Source organism: Wyeomyia smithii, chromosome 2 (assembly GCF_029784165.1).
Source record: "Wyeomyia smithii strain HCP4-BCI-WySm-NY-G18 chromosome 2, ASM2978416v1, whole genome shotgun sequence".
NCBI classification, from domain to species: domain Eukaryota; kingdom Metazoa; phylum Arthropoda; class Insecta; order Diptera; family Culicidae; genus Wyeomyia; species Wyeomyia smithii.
In genome coordinates, this window is record NC_073695.1 from 190,975,954 (window position 1) to 190,993,032 (window position 17,079).

Here is a 17,079-nt window from a genome sequence, read left to right on the forward strand (position 1 = left end):
CTTGTCTACGTGACAACGAACCGTAGCGAACAATTTGCGTTGCAACAACTAAGATGCATTCAAGGCAAGATTTCTGGTATTTACATGGTTCCAAAAGACAATCGTTTTGCTCAAACTATGCCTATTGTCCTGATGAACGGAATGCAAAACTACGCAGATACTTAATGAAATCATATCTTCACGGCACCTCAATGGTCACACCCACGCAACAAACAATACCGATAGCGCACCGTAACTTTCTCTGGCCGGCGAGGTTGCTAATAATGCAACGAGTTTGTTGGCCTTGATTTTTCACCACACTTGGATTTCGCCTTCCATTTCTTCGCAATCAACAACCCGACGGGCGGAATGGCAGTTTCAATTTAAAAGAAGCGTTTGGATTGCACCATAGTAGTTTGCATGGGTGCAAGGGGGAATTTTCCAATAACTTACGCGGCACCGAGGTCTGTCGTTTGATACTAAACTCGATGAAATCGGTTCAGTCATCTCTGAAAGATGACTTTCGTGCCTACATGACGCACCTACACACAGACGGTTATAAAATACATGTACTTAGTTGAATGGTTAATCTACATATTTTTGAACGGAGTGCTGAAAAAGGGGTTTGAATTATCGAGAACAAATTGGTAGCATGTAAAACATTTTAAAATTCATCTTGGGAATAGTGTATAAGAAAAGTTCGCAATCAGCCTTCTTGTACACTATTCCAAGGATGACAAAAAAAATTAAAATTCTGTCCCAATTTGTACTCCCCACAATTCCAAAAATATCCTGCGCACGGCTTTGGCTGATACAGCTTATCACAAGTGATATTTAGGGTTGTGTGCAAAACACTACGTTCAAAAGGCCACATAACACAATTTTGAATAAATTGCAACCGATGGAATTTAAACCCTGATATACCTCTACCTATCATATAGTCATCGCATAATTGTGCCCATCACTCACCGTAGAAAGCGTACTCGGCATATCACAATTTCGCTGTCTGGTAATTGAATTATCAATTTGATGAAGCACAGCGTAGATTTTACACGTGCCGTATGAGGGAATTTCCGGGTCAGCAGTCTGTCCTAATGTTGTTTACTGGAGTGGTTTAGAGATAATTTAATATGCCAGCGGGTTCCTCAGAACGGATATTCAACATAGTTTAAAATTAGTGTAAACTGACATATTACACTAAAATAAAACAATATGTACCGTAAACTGGGGTGACTTTGATCACCGGGGTGACTTTGATCACTGTACCTATTTTTTGAAAATGTGGTAAAAAAGCGCTCGTAGTGCTTGGGACTTGTCGTAATCTTCACTGAATGCGTGGATATATGTTCGCATTACTACTACTCATGCATTTTCTGCTATTTAAAGAGTGTTTTTCATGCTAAAATATTAATTGAAAATAAAGTGTATTTTTGGCGATTTTTGTTGCATACAAACAATCGGTTCAAGCAGATTCAAAACAACAAGTTGCAATACGTATAGTTTTTTTTTATTATGTTCCCAGATTAGTTCTTAAGATGAACAAATATTATAACAATACATTTTATTGTTATTTTTGCAAGTTTTTCCTCAAAGGCAATGTTGAGTCCCAATATTCTCCACAGCGTATTACATATTTCTTCTTAGCAAAAACCCAAGACGTGAAGTAACATGCAAATTTGGCCAATTTCAAAAGTCATATTCCTCGTGGATTAGTTTTTGATGATTTTAGACCACCTTCTCTCTCAGTGGATAACAATTCATATATATTCTAAAAATTTTGTATGAATCTTGTACATTCGCCATTATAAACTGTTCACGTAGAATGTGAATGGCCCCCAAATTGCTTTCCATATTTATAAACTCGTTTAAGCCGTTTAAGGCTGCTCAATTTAGTGAAAGTAGCAAAGTATTACATCAAATCCATCAAAATAATGAAGTGATCAAAGTCACCCCGGAATGATGATTGGTGTAAAATTTTTAGAGCATATTCAAAAACAGCAAAAATGTTGCTAAACATTTGAAGTAGTGACTGAATCTTTTTCAATGCATGCCAGTACTTATTATAAAAATATCGAATAATATTGTTTTCAGTATATTCTGAAAATATTTGAGATACAATCAAAAAAGTGATCAAAGTCACCCCAGTTTACGGTACCGAATTCGTTAGGCAGAGCACGCTAAACAAATGGCCAAAAAAAGATGCTGCCCGCGAAGTGTTGGATAACAAAGCAGAAGGTTGACGGACTCAATGTAAATGATGACGAGAGGCCAGGCGATCAGTGCGCTCAAGGGTGATGTAAGTGTTAACATGTGGTAATGGGTTACAAGTGATTTTTTTTTTCAAGTTCAGCGTATTCGCGGTTGGAGCACTAGACTTTGTGAATATCAACAGTTCATCTTAAAGTCTGTAGATTTTTTAAATCCTAATAATTTTTTTTTTTTTTTAATTTAACTCAACTACTGGAAATAGTTTTTGTTAACTTTATGTTTCGACATCAGCACTAAATTTTTCTAGCGATTCTCTTGTGCTCTGAGAACGGAAAAAGACACTGGAGGTTGAATTAGTGGAATAAGGTGGATGGAGAAGTAATTTCTAATTTTAATTGATACAATTTTACCATCGTTTTCACCGATTTGTGACACAGCGCATCTTGTCGAAACAGCACTTTTCGCAGCACTTATGAGATTTCATCCTTCGATCGTTTCAGAATGCTATGAACAAATTGCTACTGATAGTCGATGAATATTATTTCGTGTATTTCGTGCACATCCCAAAATGCAAACGCCATAACCTTAACTTGAGTGGGTTTATCCAACTATCGATTGAGCTATGGAGTGAAGTAATGGAGCCACGTGGAGTGAAGTGATGGACATGTACTTTTTGAAGATTCCTACTAACTGAAAATTATAGGAGAGAATTCGAGTGACGATAAGTCATAGTAATTCCGAAACTACTACTTGGCTCATAATAGCATTGAGAATTTTTATTTGATCCGGCATAACTTTTTGAAGAACGTAGTACTAGAGCTTTATGAAACTGTTCTGTGTACAATTCTAGTATTGTTCTGTATTGTAATCTATAGCAGCGTACCCCCGGGGGTACTCGAAAGCCTTCAGAGGGTACGAGAAAGAAAAATCAGTAATGGCGGACAAAGCAATTTTTCTTTGTAATACTTCATTTGTTGTTCAATCGTACTCTTAAAACATGACTGTAGAAATCAAACAAACTATAGTTCAATTTGAAACCTGAAACAGAAAACCACAACATGACCTACCACTACCCTCTCGCATTCTGCGGAAACATTCCAAGCCAGGGGGTACAATCGATATGAAAAATGACGCCAAGGGGTACGCGGACAAAAAAAGGTTGAAAACCAACTGTCAACTTACCTTTATTTTTATGGCGGTAAGTAGTTATCAATCCACTATCGAGTCCGGACGAGAAAGTCGTTGTACTTTACTAATTCGAACGCCGCCTTGAAGTCTGTAAGCAAATGATGAATCAGCAACTATACTTCTCTGCACTTGTCAAGGATTAGCGCAAGATGAACATTTGGTCAGTTGTAGATCACCTTTCCCGAAAACCGCACTGATACTCTCGAACGAAGGCGTCGAGTTGGTAGCCCTTCTTATAGACTGGGGAAACAAATTCGTCAGCTGCTCACTCCCAAATATAAAAATTTCGGTTGGTAAGCCGTCCTTTCCAGCAATTTTATGGCTTTTTACTCCTTACAAGCTTGCTTGAACTTATCCGAGGTCGACGAATTCATAGCTCCTCAATTTCAATTAATAGTCCGAGTAAGACATATCAATTATGGCTCAGTATTAGCTATACGAGTAAAGTAAAGACAATTTACCACCATCTTATGGCGAACGGAATTTTGTGTTTGCTTCAAATTATCCGGTGTACCTCAAAGAAAGCAGTTTTACTTTCGACTCTATATTCAAAACTGTGACTTGTGATACGATTAAAAGTAGAATTAAATTATCCTTTGCACTCAATTCTACCCTAGTTTATATCACAAGCATTTCAAAAATTTATGTAAATGGTGCTCTCGTAATCCTCGTGCGATCCTGATATCGACGTAAAACCTACTCAAATATACACTCCAGGAGCATGATATCATAGAAAACTTCTAGCTCGATCGCGAGCCAACCAAAAAGACAAATCGAGCCTTATGGGGCGATGTGTTATTAAAACTTAATAGACTATTTTTGATTGGAAATAAATTTTAAAAATATGTTAGATTCCAATCAAAGTTTGATTCTCTATTACAAAGACTTTCTTCGCCAAAAGTAACTTTTCAGAAAGGCGTAGTCATCAGTTTCAACATCAGTAATTCTTAACCGGATTTTAAAGCATGTTTTAACCTTTCTTGAAAAAATATAGCGGTGCGAGAAACAATACATTATACCTACTTTACTTCTATTGGGACAGGTCATTCACGACCGAATGTAGAATACGTCTCCACATCTCTCGATCTTGGGCTAGTCTTCTTCAATTGCCCCTAACGCCCGCCGATCGCCGTCCTCATCCACACCACACATCCAACGAGTACGGGGCCTGCCAGGGCATCACCAACCTCTGTTGGGCTCTCTGCTGAATATCATCTACGCTGGTCGCTCCTCCGACATTGGTACCACGTAATTAGCCCACTCTAGCCTGCCGTAATTTGGTATGCTTAGTACTCCTCGTGGCGCTTGCGCCTGCGCCACACTCCATCCTCTAGTTTTCCACTTCTTCATCGACCAACACTCATCGTAGAACGCAAATTTCGTGCGGATATGCGTGATGCGAGGTCTCACATGACAACTTGACGAGATCTCGTAAAAGGTCCTGTTTTCGGCGACATCGTTGTCACACGTCACGAGAGCCTTAAAGTCTACACACAGATGATGAATCTGCAAGTTTACATCCCTAAACGTGTCAATAATATCTTGTAGGCAGAATCGAGGAGTGTTATGCTTCGGTAATCACCGGAACTGAGTCAATGGCCCTTTTTATAGATTGGGCAAATGAGTCCGTGCAACCATTCCGCTGTTAGGTTGTCTTCAGCCTAAATTTTCATTATGAGCTGATTGATTACACGGAACAGCTGTATAAATATTGGGCTGGAAGGCCTTCCTTTCTAGCCACTTTTTGGTTTTTACCTCGGTAAAAGCTTCCCTGACCTCGTTCAAGCTTGGTGGATGACAACGTTTCAATGTCCGAGCATCCCCTTCTCGAAGGGCTCGGCTTTTATACGTTGACCATTCGGGTGTGAAAAGTTTCTACCACGAGATTGTGATCTGTGTCGACGGTAGCCCAAAAGGTGCTTGGCGAGGGTGTACAAGTTCGGGCGCTTACCCTAGAGGTGACTTTCCAGCTCAAGAACCTGGACGAGATTACCGAATGGTGCGACACTGTACAAGCCTTCAACAAGCAGTGTGGAGTGGTGGCTACGCCTCCGTAAATGCCCAGCAGAGACCCAGGTAGCCACCATTAAACTCCCACTAGAGGAGAGAAACAAAACCTCAAAGGTCGGCTGGCTGGTATGCCTCCTGGGTACCTTCCAGCAGCCTGATGTCTGCTTTAGGTGCTTTAAGAGCGGGCATATATCCTGGTCACGCAAAGGGCCCGACCAGTCTATGCTTTGCAAAAGATGCGGTAGTGCTGGCCATATAGTGAGAGGTTGCAAGGAGCCTCCCAAGCGTTTTGTATGTACCGATAAACGGGACGAAAATCACCCCACGCGGGGCCCCTAGTGCCCGGCAAGCAAGCCGGTTACTAAACCTCAGGCTGAAGGTGATTCAATTTAATCTGAACCACTGCTATGCGACACAGCAGCTGCTATACCAAGCAGCCTGCGAGTCGCAGTATGACATTGCCATCGTATCGGACCCGTACCGCGTCTCGCTCGGAAATGGTAACTGGGTATCGGACAAATTTGATAAGGCGGTCGTATGAACCACTGGCAGGTTCCCGGTGCAGGAGATTGTGTCTTCCTCAAACGAAGGGTACGTAGTTGCCGAAAGGAACGGAGTATTTGAAGGGTTCACCCAGATGGTCGACCAAATGTCAATGGAATTGACGGGCCGAACGCCGTCCGTTGTCACAGGCGACTTCAACGCTTGGGCTGTCGAGTGGGGAAGTTGCTGTACGAACCCGAGGGGCCGGATCCGGTTGGGAGCTTTGGCGAAGCTCAACTTGGATCTGGCTAACCTCGGCGATGAGTGCACTCACAGCAGAAACGGTGGGGAGTCGATTATCGATGACGTTCTGCAGCCCGGGACTGACCACGAACTAGAGGGTAGACGACGGTTACACTAGTGCCCGCACCACATCCCCCCCTCCCGGTTGATCCCGCCGTGCAACACCACCCCCCTCCCCCTGGTGGCCGGTGAATCCTAACTGATCCAAACTCCGTCGCTGCTGTGCGTTCCATGAAGCTGAGGCGCATCACAAGAAAGAGGTCATTGTGTAAAACAACCGCAAATCGAAGCAGGAGGCGAAAATTATTGCCGAAGGATGCACTATAGCCTCAAAGTGGTCTTTAAAACTCCAAGGAGTGATGGTCGACGACAAGCGGTTACGACAACGGTCAGTATGCGTCCTGGCTGGCATGGTACCCATAAGCATCATCGTCAAAGAAGACGCAAAATGTTTCGATGGACTTGACATAAACGGTATACGGAATACGGAACGATCATCCTCTATGACCAGGTGGCAGAGGGATTGGTCCAACTTACCAAGGGTAGATGAACTCATAGACTCACACAGATCCTGTCAGGCCATGGTTGCTTTAGGCAGTATCTGCATAGATTTGGCCATGCAGACTCACCGTGGTGCCCCGAGTACTCAAGTGCGAAGTAATTTTCTGAGCACGTGTTTTTCATATGCCCTCGTTTCGCGCAAGCGAAGAGCGATATAATAGCGGGGTGCGGACCGGACACCACCCCGGATAATTTGGTTGGAGAGCGGTCAGCGCGACTGCTTCCCGTGATTTATCTTCACAGGTGTCTGTTAGCAGATTTCCCACAACCTTGAAAGGAAAAAAAGACCGCACTTTGATGACGTTAGAGAAGTGCCGTCCGACAGTCAGATTATGATCGATCTGAGAGCAGGATGTTGCCATTTGTGTTTCCAGATATCCTTTCGTTCAAAGTGTGTGTTACAGATTGTCATACCACTGGCTGCGGTGAAGTTCACCAACTTCAGACCATTCTCATTACTGGTAGCATGCAGGCTCTGTCTACCAATGATAGAAAGGAAAAAACTGCTCCTTGTCCAACCTGTGCGTTTGAGTCCCCGATGATGATCTTTATTTCATGTGTTGGGCACTATGTGTTGGGCGTATGTTTATTCGAGGGGCTCGTAGAACTTATCGGGTTTATCATTTGTCGCTGTGTGTACATTGAAATATGTTGTAATTGAAAAATCTGTCCTTGATACACGCAACACGCATAAACGGTCACTTATGATGAAACCAACACTTCGTACACCTCTGTCGCATTTAATGTGGCATTCGAAAGTCGATCCCGCGATAGGATCTACCACTCATAACTCACGTCTGCCCATCTCCGGCCACCGCACTTCCTGGATAGCTGCAACTTTCACCTTCACTTTTTGCAGTACCCTGGTTAAAATACCCACGCCGAGTGCCCTGGCTAAGATACCCGCGCCGAGTATACCCGGTAGAGAAATGCCTTGAGTGAAACCCTTGAGTGAAAGTCAACGTATAAGTGAAATTTCATCCCAATGTAGTTTGTAGCTTTTACAGTATAGATTTTCAAATACCGTCTGTATTTCTTTTTTAAGTTCGTGTTGCTTTTTGCAGGACTGTGCTATCGCTGTCAAATCTCATATACCTGTTTGCTGCGTACCGTACCTGACAGATATGAGAAACGTCCAGCAAAAATTCCATTTAACTTGAAATGGTTGCAGGAATAACTCTTCCCTCTCACGCTTGAAGGAGATATCATGATGTCATCCCCTTGGCTTTTTGAGCCTATCTAAGAGTTTTTGGGCATTACCAAAAAGTGTTTTCAGAAACCATATTTTATTAAATCTAAATAACGTAAGGTTTTTTACTTTATTCATGCTAATTCGAGTGAAAAACGTCCAACTGGCATTATTTGGATTTCTTTTTAAAAAAAAAAACAGGAGGGTTGTGTGCAAAGCCACGACCGCAAGGTTGAAGTAGAATATTTTTATGAGAAAGATAACCCGGCTGCTTGCGTGTCAGTCATTTTTTCTAGTAAATAAACGTTGACTAATTAGATCAAGCGAATTTTGCGCTTCAACCAACATTGGCCATTTTCAATAATATAGTAAGTTGCTTGTCATGGTTGGGGCTTGACAATTTTTATATTTTGAGATGAAATTTTTTCGGATGTCGTGCTCATGATTGAAGGAAAAGATAATTCAGTACGTTTTGAGACAAAATTTATTACTTTTACAAATTTAAAAATGTGAATTAACTCATTAGAAAATATTAACTCTTCAGTCAAGTTTTTATTTCATCCTGAAAAGGACAATTTGTTGTTCATTTTAGTATCGGATAAGATGCCGATCACATCTTTGCGTTATCACTGACTGTGCAAATAAAGTATTCCTTGTGATAAAATAAACAGTGAAAAGCTGCTCTAACACTTAAAACTAGACGGCGTAATGTTGTTAAAATGAGCCAACTTTCCGTTGAATGCATTTACTTGTGCTCAATATCGCACAGAGACTGCATTTCACTAAAGTGCCTCACTGCATCAGCCGCTCTCGATGCGGATACCCGCTGCAACTGCTACGCTATCCATAGCCATGCCACAGTTTCGGCCGCTATACGCTGCCATTGGTATCAACTGTGCCTGAATCAGCTGGTCCAGCTGCTATTAAGCATGGGCAAACAGCTCACGAGCCGTTCATATGAACCGGTTCTTAGAAAAGAGCGAAAGAACAAACGGCTCACGAAAAAGAGCCACGGTTCTTTGAGCGCACCAGAACTGATGGGTTCGCGCGAACCCGAAGTTTACCGAGAAAACACGAACTGTCAACGCTCGTGAATCATTGTGAACCATGAGCCGTTCATATGAGTCGGTTCGGAACGGTGAGTGAGCGGTTCAGAGCCACTCTTGCCGTTTCGCCCACCCCTAGCTGCTATCGTGGCTGGAATCCGCTGCAACTAGTGCGCTATCCATTGCTACGCCACAGCTGTGACCGCTTTCCGCCGTCGCTGGTATTCACTGCACTGCTAGTGCTGCTGCTAAAGGAGGACGACTGCTGTTGTCGCTGTCTAGAACTATTATGAGCGGCTTCGGCTGAAACAGGCTCTTATATAGGGCAAATAGCATGTTTTAGATTGCAAGGTATATGATTCTGTCGGCCGTGCTTGGGAAGCAATCATATAACGACCAATCAGAGGTCGAATTTTTCGTTTTGACTAGGCTTGACTATTTTCAATAATACAATAGTGTGGGTAATAAAATTACAATTATCTTCTTCTGGGAAGAATCTTAAAAGATTTTCCAATCTATTGCTGCAAGAACGAAGGAAATCCATCGAATACTAATCGATTTATTAGCATTTGAAATTGGACATGTTTTTCACTTTTTTCGGTTTTAGATTTTCATTTCACATCCCTATGTAGCCGAACTTCCTGAGAGAAGTATTCTACTTCAAAACTTCAAATTTATACAATTTCCAAAACCGAATTCTATCCACATTGTCGCGAGTATCATCACGCAATTCGAAGGTGAGACAAGCGTGATTTCCATACTACAAATTGTAACAACAAAAAGCCACTTTATTACCGAACTTTTCACGCCGATGCAGTGTCACATGCAAATAAAAAAAAATACATCTATCAGCCTCAAAGTATTATAACCAAATGTCAAGTTTGCTGCGTCATCTATAGATGATACTATACCACGGTCAAACACGCCTGCTACCGATGGCCTCCAGCCGGCAGTTCACGTAGTTCTAGGTTCAAATTGCCACCTTCGGGTGATTTCGACAGTGGTCGTGCAGACGCTCCAAAACGGGCCATCCGTACCGTCACAAAGTAGCGAAAGAAAACTTCAATTGCACCGTGATGACTCACGTGCTACGCATATCAATCAACCTGCCGCAGGACTGCGGTACTTCAGCTTCGATTGCTAATTTATCGACAGTCACGTTAACCCATTGAAATTCTTGCTACGGTTTATCGTACAATCCTAATTTTGTTGGCTAGTGTGGATGGCGAAGACTTTCATAAAACTTTTATATTTGTTATACCCAGCCCACACCATCAAGCATTATTAAAAAGATCAACACGGCTTGCATTAATCGTACTGGTTCGGAATTAGTTTCGGAACAAATTAAAAGCTATTGAATTTATTGATCGCACAAGCGTGCCAAAATTTAACGCAAAGTCAAATCGTTCAAAACCAATAAATAACGCACACGCGTGAGTGTCATTCCTACCGAAACGTGACTCAATCGACGGGTAGCCCCTTTGAATAACTTCATACTATCGATCAGATCAGGCGGCTGAATTTGGGCCGGCGAAAAAGGACGTGTACTGAAAGCGAATTTCCATCGAAAGTTGCCGTTCAATTAGGTCATCGTATCACGCGCTCATACTCAACTTTCTGTTTTCGTTTACCTTTCTTTACAGTAATAGCCACCTATCAGGAACCGGTACCGGGATGGATTGATAATTTCTACGGACCTACCGGAGTAATCGCTGGTGCCGGAACAGGAGTACTGCGAACCCTTCGAGCGGATCCTTCGAAGGTAGCCAACATGGTACCGGTTGATCTATGCGTCAACGGTATCATTTCTGCTGCCTGGGACATTGCCGAACGGTTCCAAAAGTAATTTCTTTTGTAATAATTTTTAGTTTGGTTTAATCAATCGATTCCTTTTTATAGAGAAATCATGCCTGACCCGGAAATACCAGTTTACAACTTCTGTACGGAAAAGTGCAATTGCATCACCTGGAAGGACTTCACGTATACTACCATCAAATTCGGCTCAATGTATCCCACAATGAAATCTATCTGGTATCTGTGCTATTACAATAACCCTAACAGATTCATGCACTTCCTGGCGGTCCTTTTCCTGCATTATGCCCCAGCGATATTTTTCGACGTCATTGCACTGTTTATCGGACGAAAACCAAGGTAAGTTCTCGTTACTATTGAGTATTGAATGAAATACTAGTTATTCGATTATATCTCATAATGAAAAACCGTGTTGTATTCGTTATATAAAAAAATACGAATCATTCCTACTCTCAAATTCAGGCTCATGCGCACATACAAGAAAATTCACCGCTTTATGGACGTGATCGAGTACTTCTCCATGCGCCAGTGGGACTTCAAAATGGAAAATAAAAATTCACTGTGGCGGAAATTGTCCCTAGCGGATCAAAAGCTGTTCTTCTTTGACATGCGTCAGATCAACTGGGACTTCTTCCTGGAGCAGTACTTCTGCGGTATACGACAGTACCTGATGAAAGACCCGCTGGAAACCGTCCCAGAGGCGCTGGTCCGATGGAATCGGTAAGTTGACCACTAACAATCTCCAGTCTATATTGAATCATGACCCTGATTTTTCTTTATCTTCCCTCTCCAGTCTCTACTGGCTGCACCAGACTGTCAAGGTTATTGTACTATTAGTGGTATACAAACTGCTCGCCACGGTTTGGGGCTTTATCTTTAGCTAGACCAAGAACCCCGTTCCCGACTCACCATGCTCTAGTTTCGATTGCAAGATCGTAACATCATGCATTTCATCGAAAACACACCACGAGATCATCCCAGCACCCCCAGCGCCACCGGAGTCATTCGGAAGACCACTGCTTCGCGGAATGGCCGAAGCCATCATATCACATGTCCCAGCATCCCAGAGACAACGATTCAATGATTCATTCGATAGCTTTACGGCCTTACTCTTGAAAGCAAGATATCGACTTTTCGACCTCTAATAGAATTTGATCGAAACAGCGAGCCTAAGCTTTCAGTTATAAGGAGCTTAGTACCTTCTTTCGAATAAGTTTATAAGCATGAACGCAAAAAACTTGACACCAAGCGTGACGCTTCATGTTGTGAAGAAATATTGTTCTTATACTTGTACTGTGAAGGCATTCAGTCTTTGTGTGAAGCTACGTTCGCTTTGTTATTGTTTTATAACATTTGTTTTCCGTTTCCAAATTGAGAACGATATTTTTGTTTGTGTCATTCCACTAGGTTAGGTGAAAATAAGTTTAGTATTAATAGGCTCAAATATTGACGATTTGGAAATAGGGACAGCTTCCTCGAATATCAATAAACTCCGTGGTTTGTCTTCCAAATCACGACGAAATGCAGCTGCGCGCATGGAGTTTAAATGCGGCAGTCAATAGTTCTTGATGTTCGAAATACAGAGCAAAGAAATGAATCGTTCCAGATTTTTAACAACCGGTTTTTTGTAATAAATAAAATTAAGTGAATGGTTAATAAAGTATACTCAAACGATTTGGCGTTTTTTTTTGACGTAGAATTACGTATTACGGCAACATATACAGGGGACCAGTTTCATTACAGGGATCCAATTTCAAAAACCAAAAACATCGAGAGCGTCACAAAAATTGTCCATTTTCAACCGTTTTAAGCTCAGTCAGTTTCCAACCGATTTTCGTCATTTTTGCAGTAATCGATTGGAAAATCAACCAAGCACCCGTCCAAATGCAGAAAGTTGTAATCTGATTGTTCGAACGATAGTACTATCGAAAATTGTCAAGCCTTGTCGAAACGCAAATGTCGACCTCTGATTGGTCGCACAATGATTCCTTCCCTAACAAGGTCGACAGAATATACAGAATAGTTGACTAAGAATGTGCGCTTTGTGTTTTATGTACAATTCATTCCATGATTGTGCCGATACCACACGGACGTTGGTTGCTGATCGTGAAGAAGAAAGAAAAGCCGGGTTTCAATTTCTGGCTGATCGCGCTGGGCGCGTTGATACTTAAGTACCTGACTATCTGGCGGCTGTTATGGAGTTTTCGGTAGCTGCAGAATCATTGGAAATGGCAGGCAATTCTACTGAAGAAAACGGGAGAACTAGAATCATCGGCGAATGGTTATCCGAAATGATGATAATTGAACGAACTTGCAGTTTGTTACTGTTGTCAAATATAATAGCACCTGTTAGTGCTCCACAATTATGTTATTGAAGTAGTTAAGATTTTTCATCATATGTAACAGACGGAAAACCGCTTATTTCGGCATTCCCAAGACAAGAAAAACTCTACATTGCCTCAAGAATGTGTTGGTGACCGGTTGTAATATATACTTGTTCTAGTGCTGGATGGCATCAGATAACAGAAATGCAGCACTTACGCTATTGCGTCTCAAAACAAAACGGTTATAGTTCGACATTACAGCAGAATTTCCACCTTTATACTCATGTCTACCGTCGGCAGTATCAAACACGCAACAATCTGCTTCAATGCGACTTTAGTCACACCTATTTTTGCAGTCATCCCATTCCACAACGTGCAAAAAATCTATGTCAGAGCGGATATCGCACGCTATCTGGACCATAAAGCATTTATGCGATAATTGAATGAAATTTGCAACTGCAGCAACCAGTCTTTTTCAAGGCTGCCAAATATATTTGGAAGAGCATAATGAATGGTTATTACTAAATTGCAACTTTGATTGCAGTTTGATGCTGCTGCAATTGCGCAGCAGTGTGATGTATATTACGATTCATTAACACTGTGCATCACAAGCGGTATATGCGAAACAAATCCGTAAATGTCAATTTACTAAGTTTTCATCATTACAAACTAGTCGCTTCTTACAGCATCTCGATCATACTCATGGTTCATAACAATTTACAGAAGGGGCATCTTTGCCGATTGAGGATTCCGGCCCTTCTCCGGTTAAACTCCGTCTTCTTACAGCATCATGAAATACAAACAATCTTCATATTCATATACTTGACCAAGGATTCCGACGATACCTTCGGAAAATTAAAATTCTTTCTGCTTTGTTTATTTTAAACATTTAACAAGGCTGAAATTATTGACTGTTACTGCACAATTCAATTGTCTGGTAAATACAACTAATATCAAACATTTATGAATTGATTATACGATTTTTTTTATGTTTCTTTCAACAGAGTCGACTTGAGCACATCGATTAGTGCGTTTTCGACGTAGAATTATGTCTTACGGCAACATATATAGGGGTACAAATTGTAAAACCGAAAGCATCGAGAGCGTCACGAATATTGCCCACTTTGAAAAGTTCTGAACTCAGCTAGTTTCCAACGGATTCCGTTTATTTTTAAAGCAAAAATAATATACGAAACAAATACGGAAAAATATATCGCTTCACACCATTAAAATGATTAACCCTAATCGAGTGTATTTCCAAAGCTATTGCAAAAAATTATTGACATAAGACAGACTGTCGTAATTCTACGTTAACCTTGCGGTCGTTTCTTATAAACAACCTCTTCCACTTTTTTTCATTTGGGGGAAACGAGATATCCTTGATACTGCCGTGTGCTGTTAGTATAACAGTTGTAAACAGAACTTACCCTACCAAATAGTCCCAAGCCGTGGTGTGGCCTCTGCTGTACGTAAGAGTCGTCTCCATTCCACTCGGTCCATGGCTGCAGTTCGCCAGCTCTACAATCTGCGTAAGGTCCGTAGGTCGTCTTCCGCCTGATCGATCCATCTTGCCCGCTGTGCACCTCTTCATCTCGTCCCTGACGGATAGGTTTCAAGAGCTATCTTAACCGGGCTGTCCACACTCCGTTCTCCATCTGCAATCCACCGAAGATGGTATGCAACACCTTCCTCTCGAAGACCGCAAGGGCGCGTTGGTCCTCCACAAGCATAGTCCGTGTCTCATTCCCGTAAAGCCGGTAAAGGTCTACCGGTCTGATCAGCGTCTTGTAGATGGTTAACTTGGTGCGGCGACGAATTCTACTCGATCGGAGCATCCTCCGGAGACCAAAGTATGCACGATTTCCTACCATAATGCGCCGTTGAATTTCTCTGCTGGTATCGTTGTCGGCACTGACCAGTGAGCTCAGATACACGAACTCATCGACCACATCGATTTCATCATCACCAACTTGAACTCGAGGTGGGAGGTTAGCTCTGTCTTCTTGTGAACCCCATCCTTTCATATACTTCGTCTTCGATGCATTGATGACCAGTCCAATCCGTTTGGCTTCGGCCTTTAGTCCGATGTACGTATCCGCCATTTTCACTAAGGTCCGGGCCACAATTTCGATATCGTCGGCGAAACCAAACAGTTGAACCAATTTTTGGAATATCGTGCCACTCGTGTTATTCCCCGCTCTTTGACACCTTCCAGAACAATGTTGAACAGTAGGCAAGAGAGACCATCACCTTGCCTTAAACCTCTTCAGGTTTCAAAGGGACTCGAGAGTGCCCCTGATACTCGAACTACACACATCACTCGATCCATCTTCGCTTTGACCAACCGCGTTAGTTTGACCGGAAATCCGTAATCGTGCATAAAGTGCCATAGCTGGTCCCGATAGATTGTGTCGTACGCCGATTTAAAATCGATGAACAAATGATGTGTGGGCACGTTATGTTCGCGCCATTTCTGCATAACCTGCCGAACCGCGAATATCTGATCCGTGGTGACACGGGCACCCATGAATCCCGCCTGGTAGTGCCCCACGAACTGCTTCGCAAATGGTGATAGTCGACGGCAGAGTATTTAGGAGAGTACCTTGTAGGCGGCGTTTAGCAGAGTGATTGCCCGATAGTTGCAGCCTTTTCTATAGATGGGGCACACAATACCCTCCATCCACTCCTCCGATTCTCGTTCTTCCTTCCAAATGTTGACAATAACCCAGTGCACGCCTCTTGCCAGTGTTTCTCCACCGTATTTCAATAGCTCGCTGGGAAGTTGGTCCACTCCAGCAGCTTTATTGTTTCTCAGCCGGCCAATCTCCTCCTCCCCCTCCAGGAGATCGGGGGCTGGAATCCTGATGTCTTCTGCTCGTGCACCAAGATCAGTTGCCATACCGTCCTCGCGCTTTACTGCATCGCCGTTTAGATGCTCGTCGAAGTGCTGCTTCCACCTTTCGATTACCTAACACTCGTCTGTAAGCAGGTTGCCGTCCAAGCTCCTGCACATATCGGCTTGCGGCACGAAGCCTTTACGGAAGCTGTTCAGCTTCTCGTAAAACTTCCGAAAGTCGTTGGCTTGGTACTGCTCTTCCATCGCGATCTCGGTCCTCTTGCTGGCGCTTCTTCCTTCGGATGACCGAGTTTTGGCTGTTCCGTGCCTGTCGGTATGGTTCCACTTTCGCTCTCGTACGGTGTTGCAGCATTCTCGCCCGTGCTGCGTTCTTCTCCTCAACTAACCGTTCGCATTCGCCGTCAAACCAGTCATTTCTATTATTCGGAGCCCGTGTACCTAGTAGCGCTGCAGCAGTGCTACCTATGGAGGATCGGATGCTCCTCCAGCCATCTTTAAGAGTAGCTGCGCCAAGCTGCTCTTCCGTGGGTAGCGCTGCCTCCAGCTACTGCGCGTGTTCCTGTGCAGCCTCGGCGTCCCACAGTTGCTCAATATTTGGTCGCGGCGTTCGACTCCGGCGGGTGTTGTACACCGTCGATAGTTTTGAGCGCATGCACATAGCTAGTGGTCCGAATCTATATTCGCACTGCGGTAGGTGCGAACGTTGATGGCGTCGGAGAAGAACCTGCCGATCGATCAGAACGTGGTCGATTTGGTTCTCTGTCTGTAGGTCGGGTGATCTCCAGGTGGATTTGTGGATACCTTTGCGGGAGAAAAAGATACTTCGGACTACCATACCACGGGAGGCCGCAAAGTTTACGCACCGATGGCCATTATCATTAGACACGGCATGCAGGTTATCTGGTCCTACCTTAGCATTCATGTCCCCAATGACGATTTTCATGTCCCGTCGCGGGCAGCTATCGTAGACCTGCTCCAGCTGCGCGTAGAACGCTTCCTTCTCGGCGTCTGGTCTTCCTCCATGTGGGCAGTGCACGTTAATGATACTGTAGTTAATGAACCAGCCCTTTATCCTCAACTTGCACATCCTTGCGTTGATCGGTTGCCACCCCATCAGGC

The 17,079-nt window shown here is 43.1% G+C and overlaps 1 protein-coding gene across 4 annotated transcripts in view; it reads left to right on the forward strand.

Annotated features, from left to right (window-relative positions):
* The window catches only part of LOC129720723 (fatty acyl-CoA reductase wat), a 95,808-nt gene extending 83,355 nt beyond the window's left edge, over positions 1 to 12,453 (forward strand). For all 4 annotated transcript variants that reach the window (XM_055672358.1, XM_055672356.1, XM_055672355.1 and 1 more), the window contains exons 7-10: positions 10,611 to 10,809; positions 10,867 to 11,118; positions 11,242 to 11,499; positions 11,573 to 12,453. In XM_055672358.1, the coding sequence (XP_055528333.1) occupies positions 10,611 to 10,809; positions 10,867 to 11,118; positions 11,242 to 11,499; positions 11,573 to 11,663 (800 nt within the window). In that variant the 3' untranslated portion in view covers positions 11,664 to 12,453. The remainder of the gene's footprint in view (positions 1 to 10,610; positions 10,810 to 10,866; positions 11,119 to 11,241; positions 11,500 to 11,572) is intronic.
* The last annotated feature ends 4,626 nt before the right edge of the window (positions 12,454 to 17,079 follow it).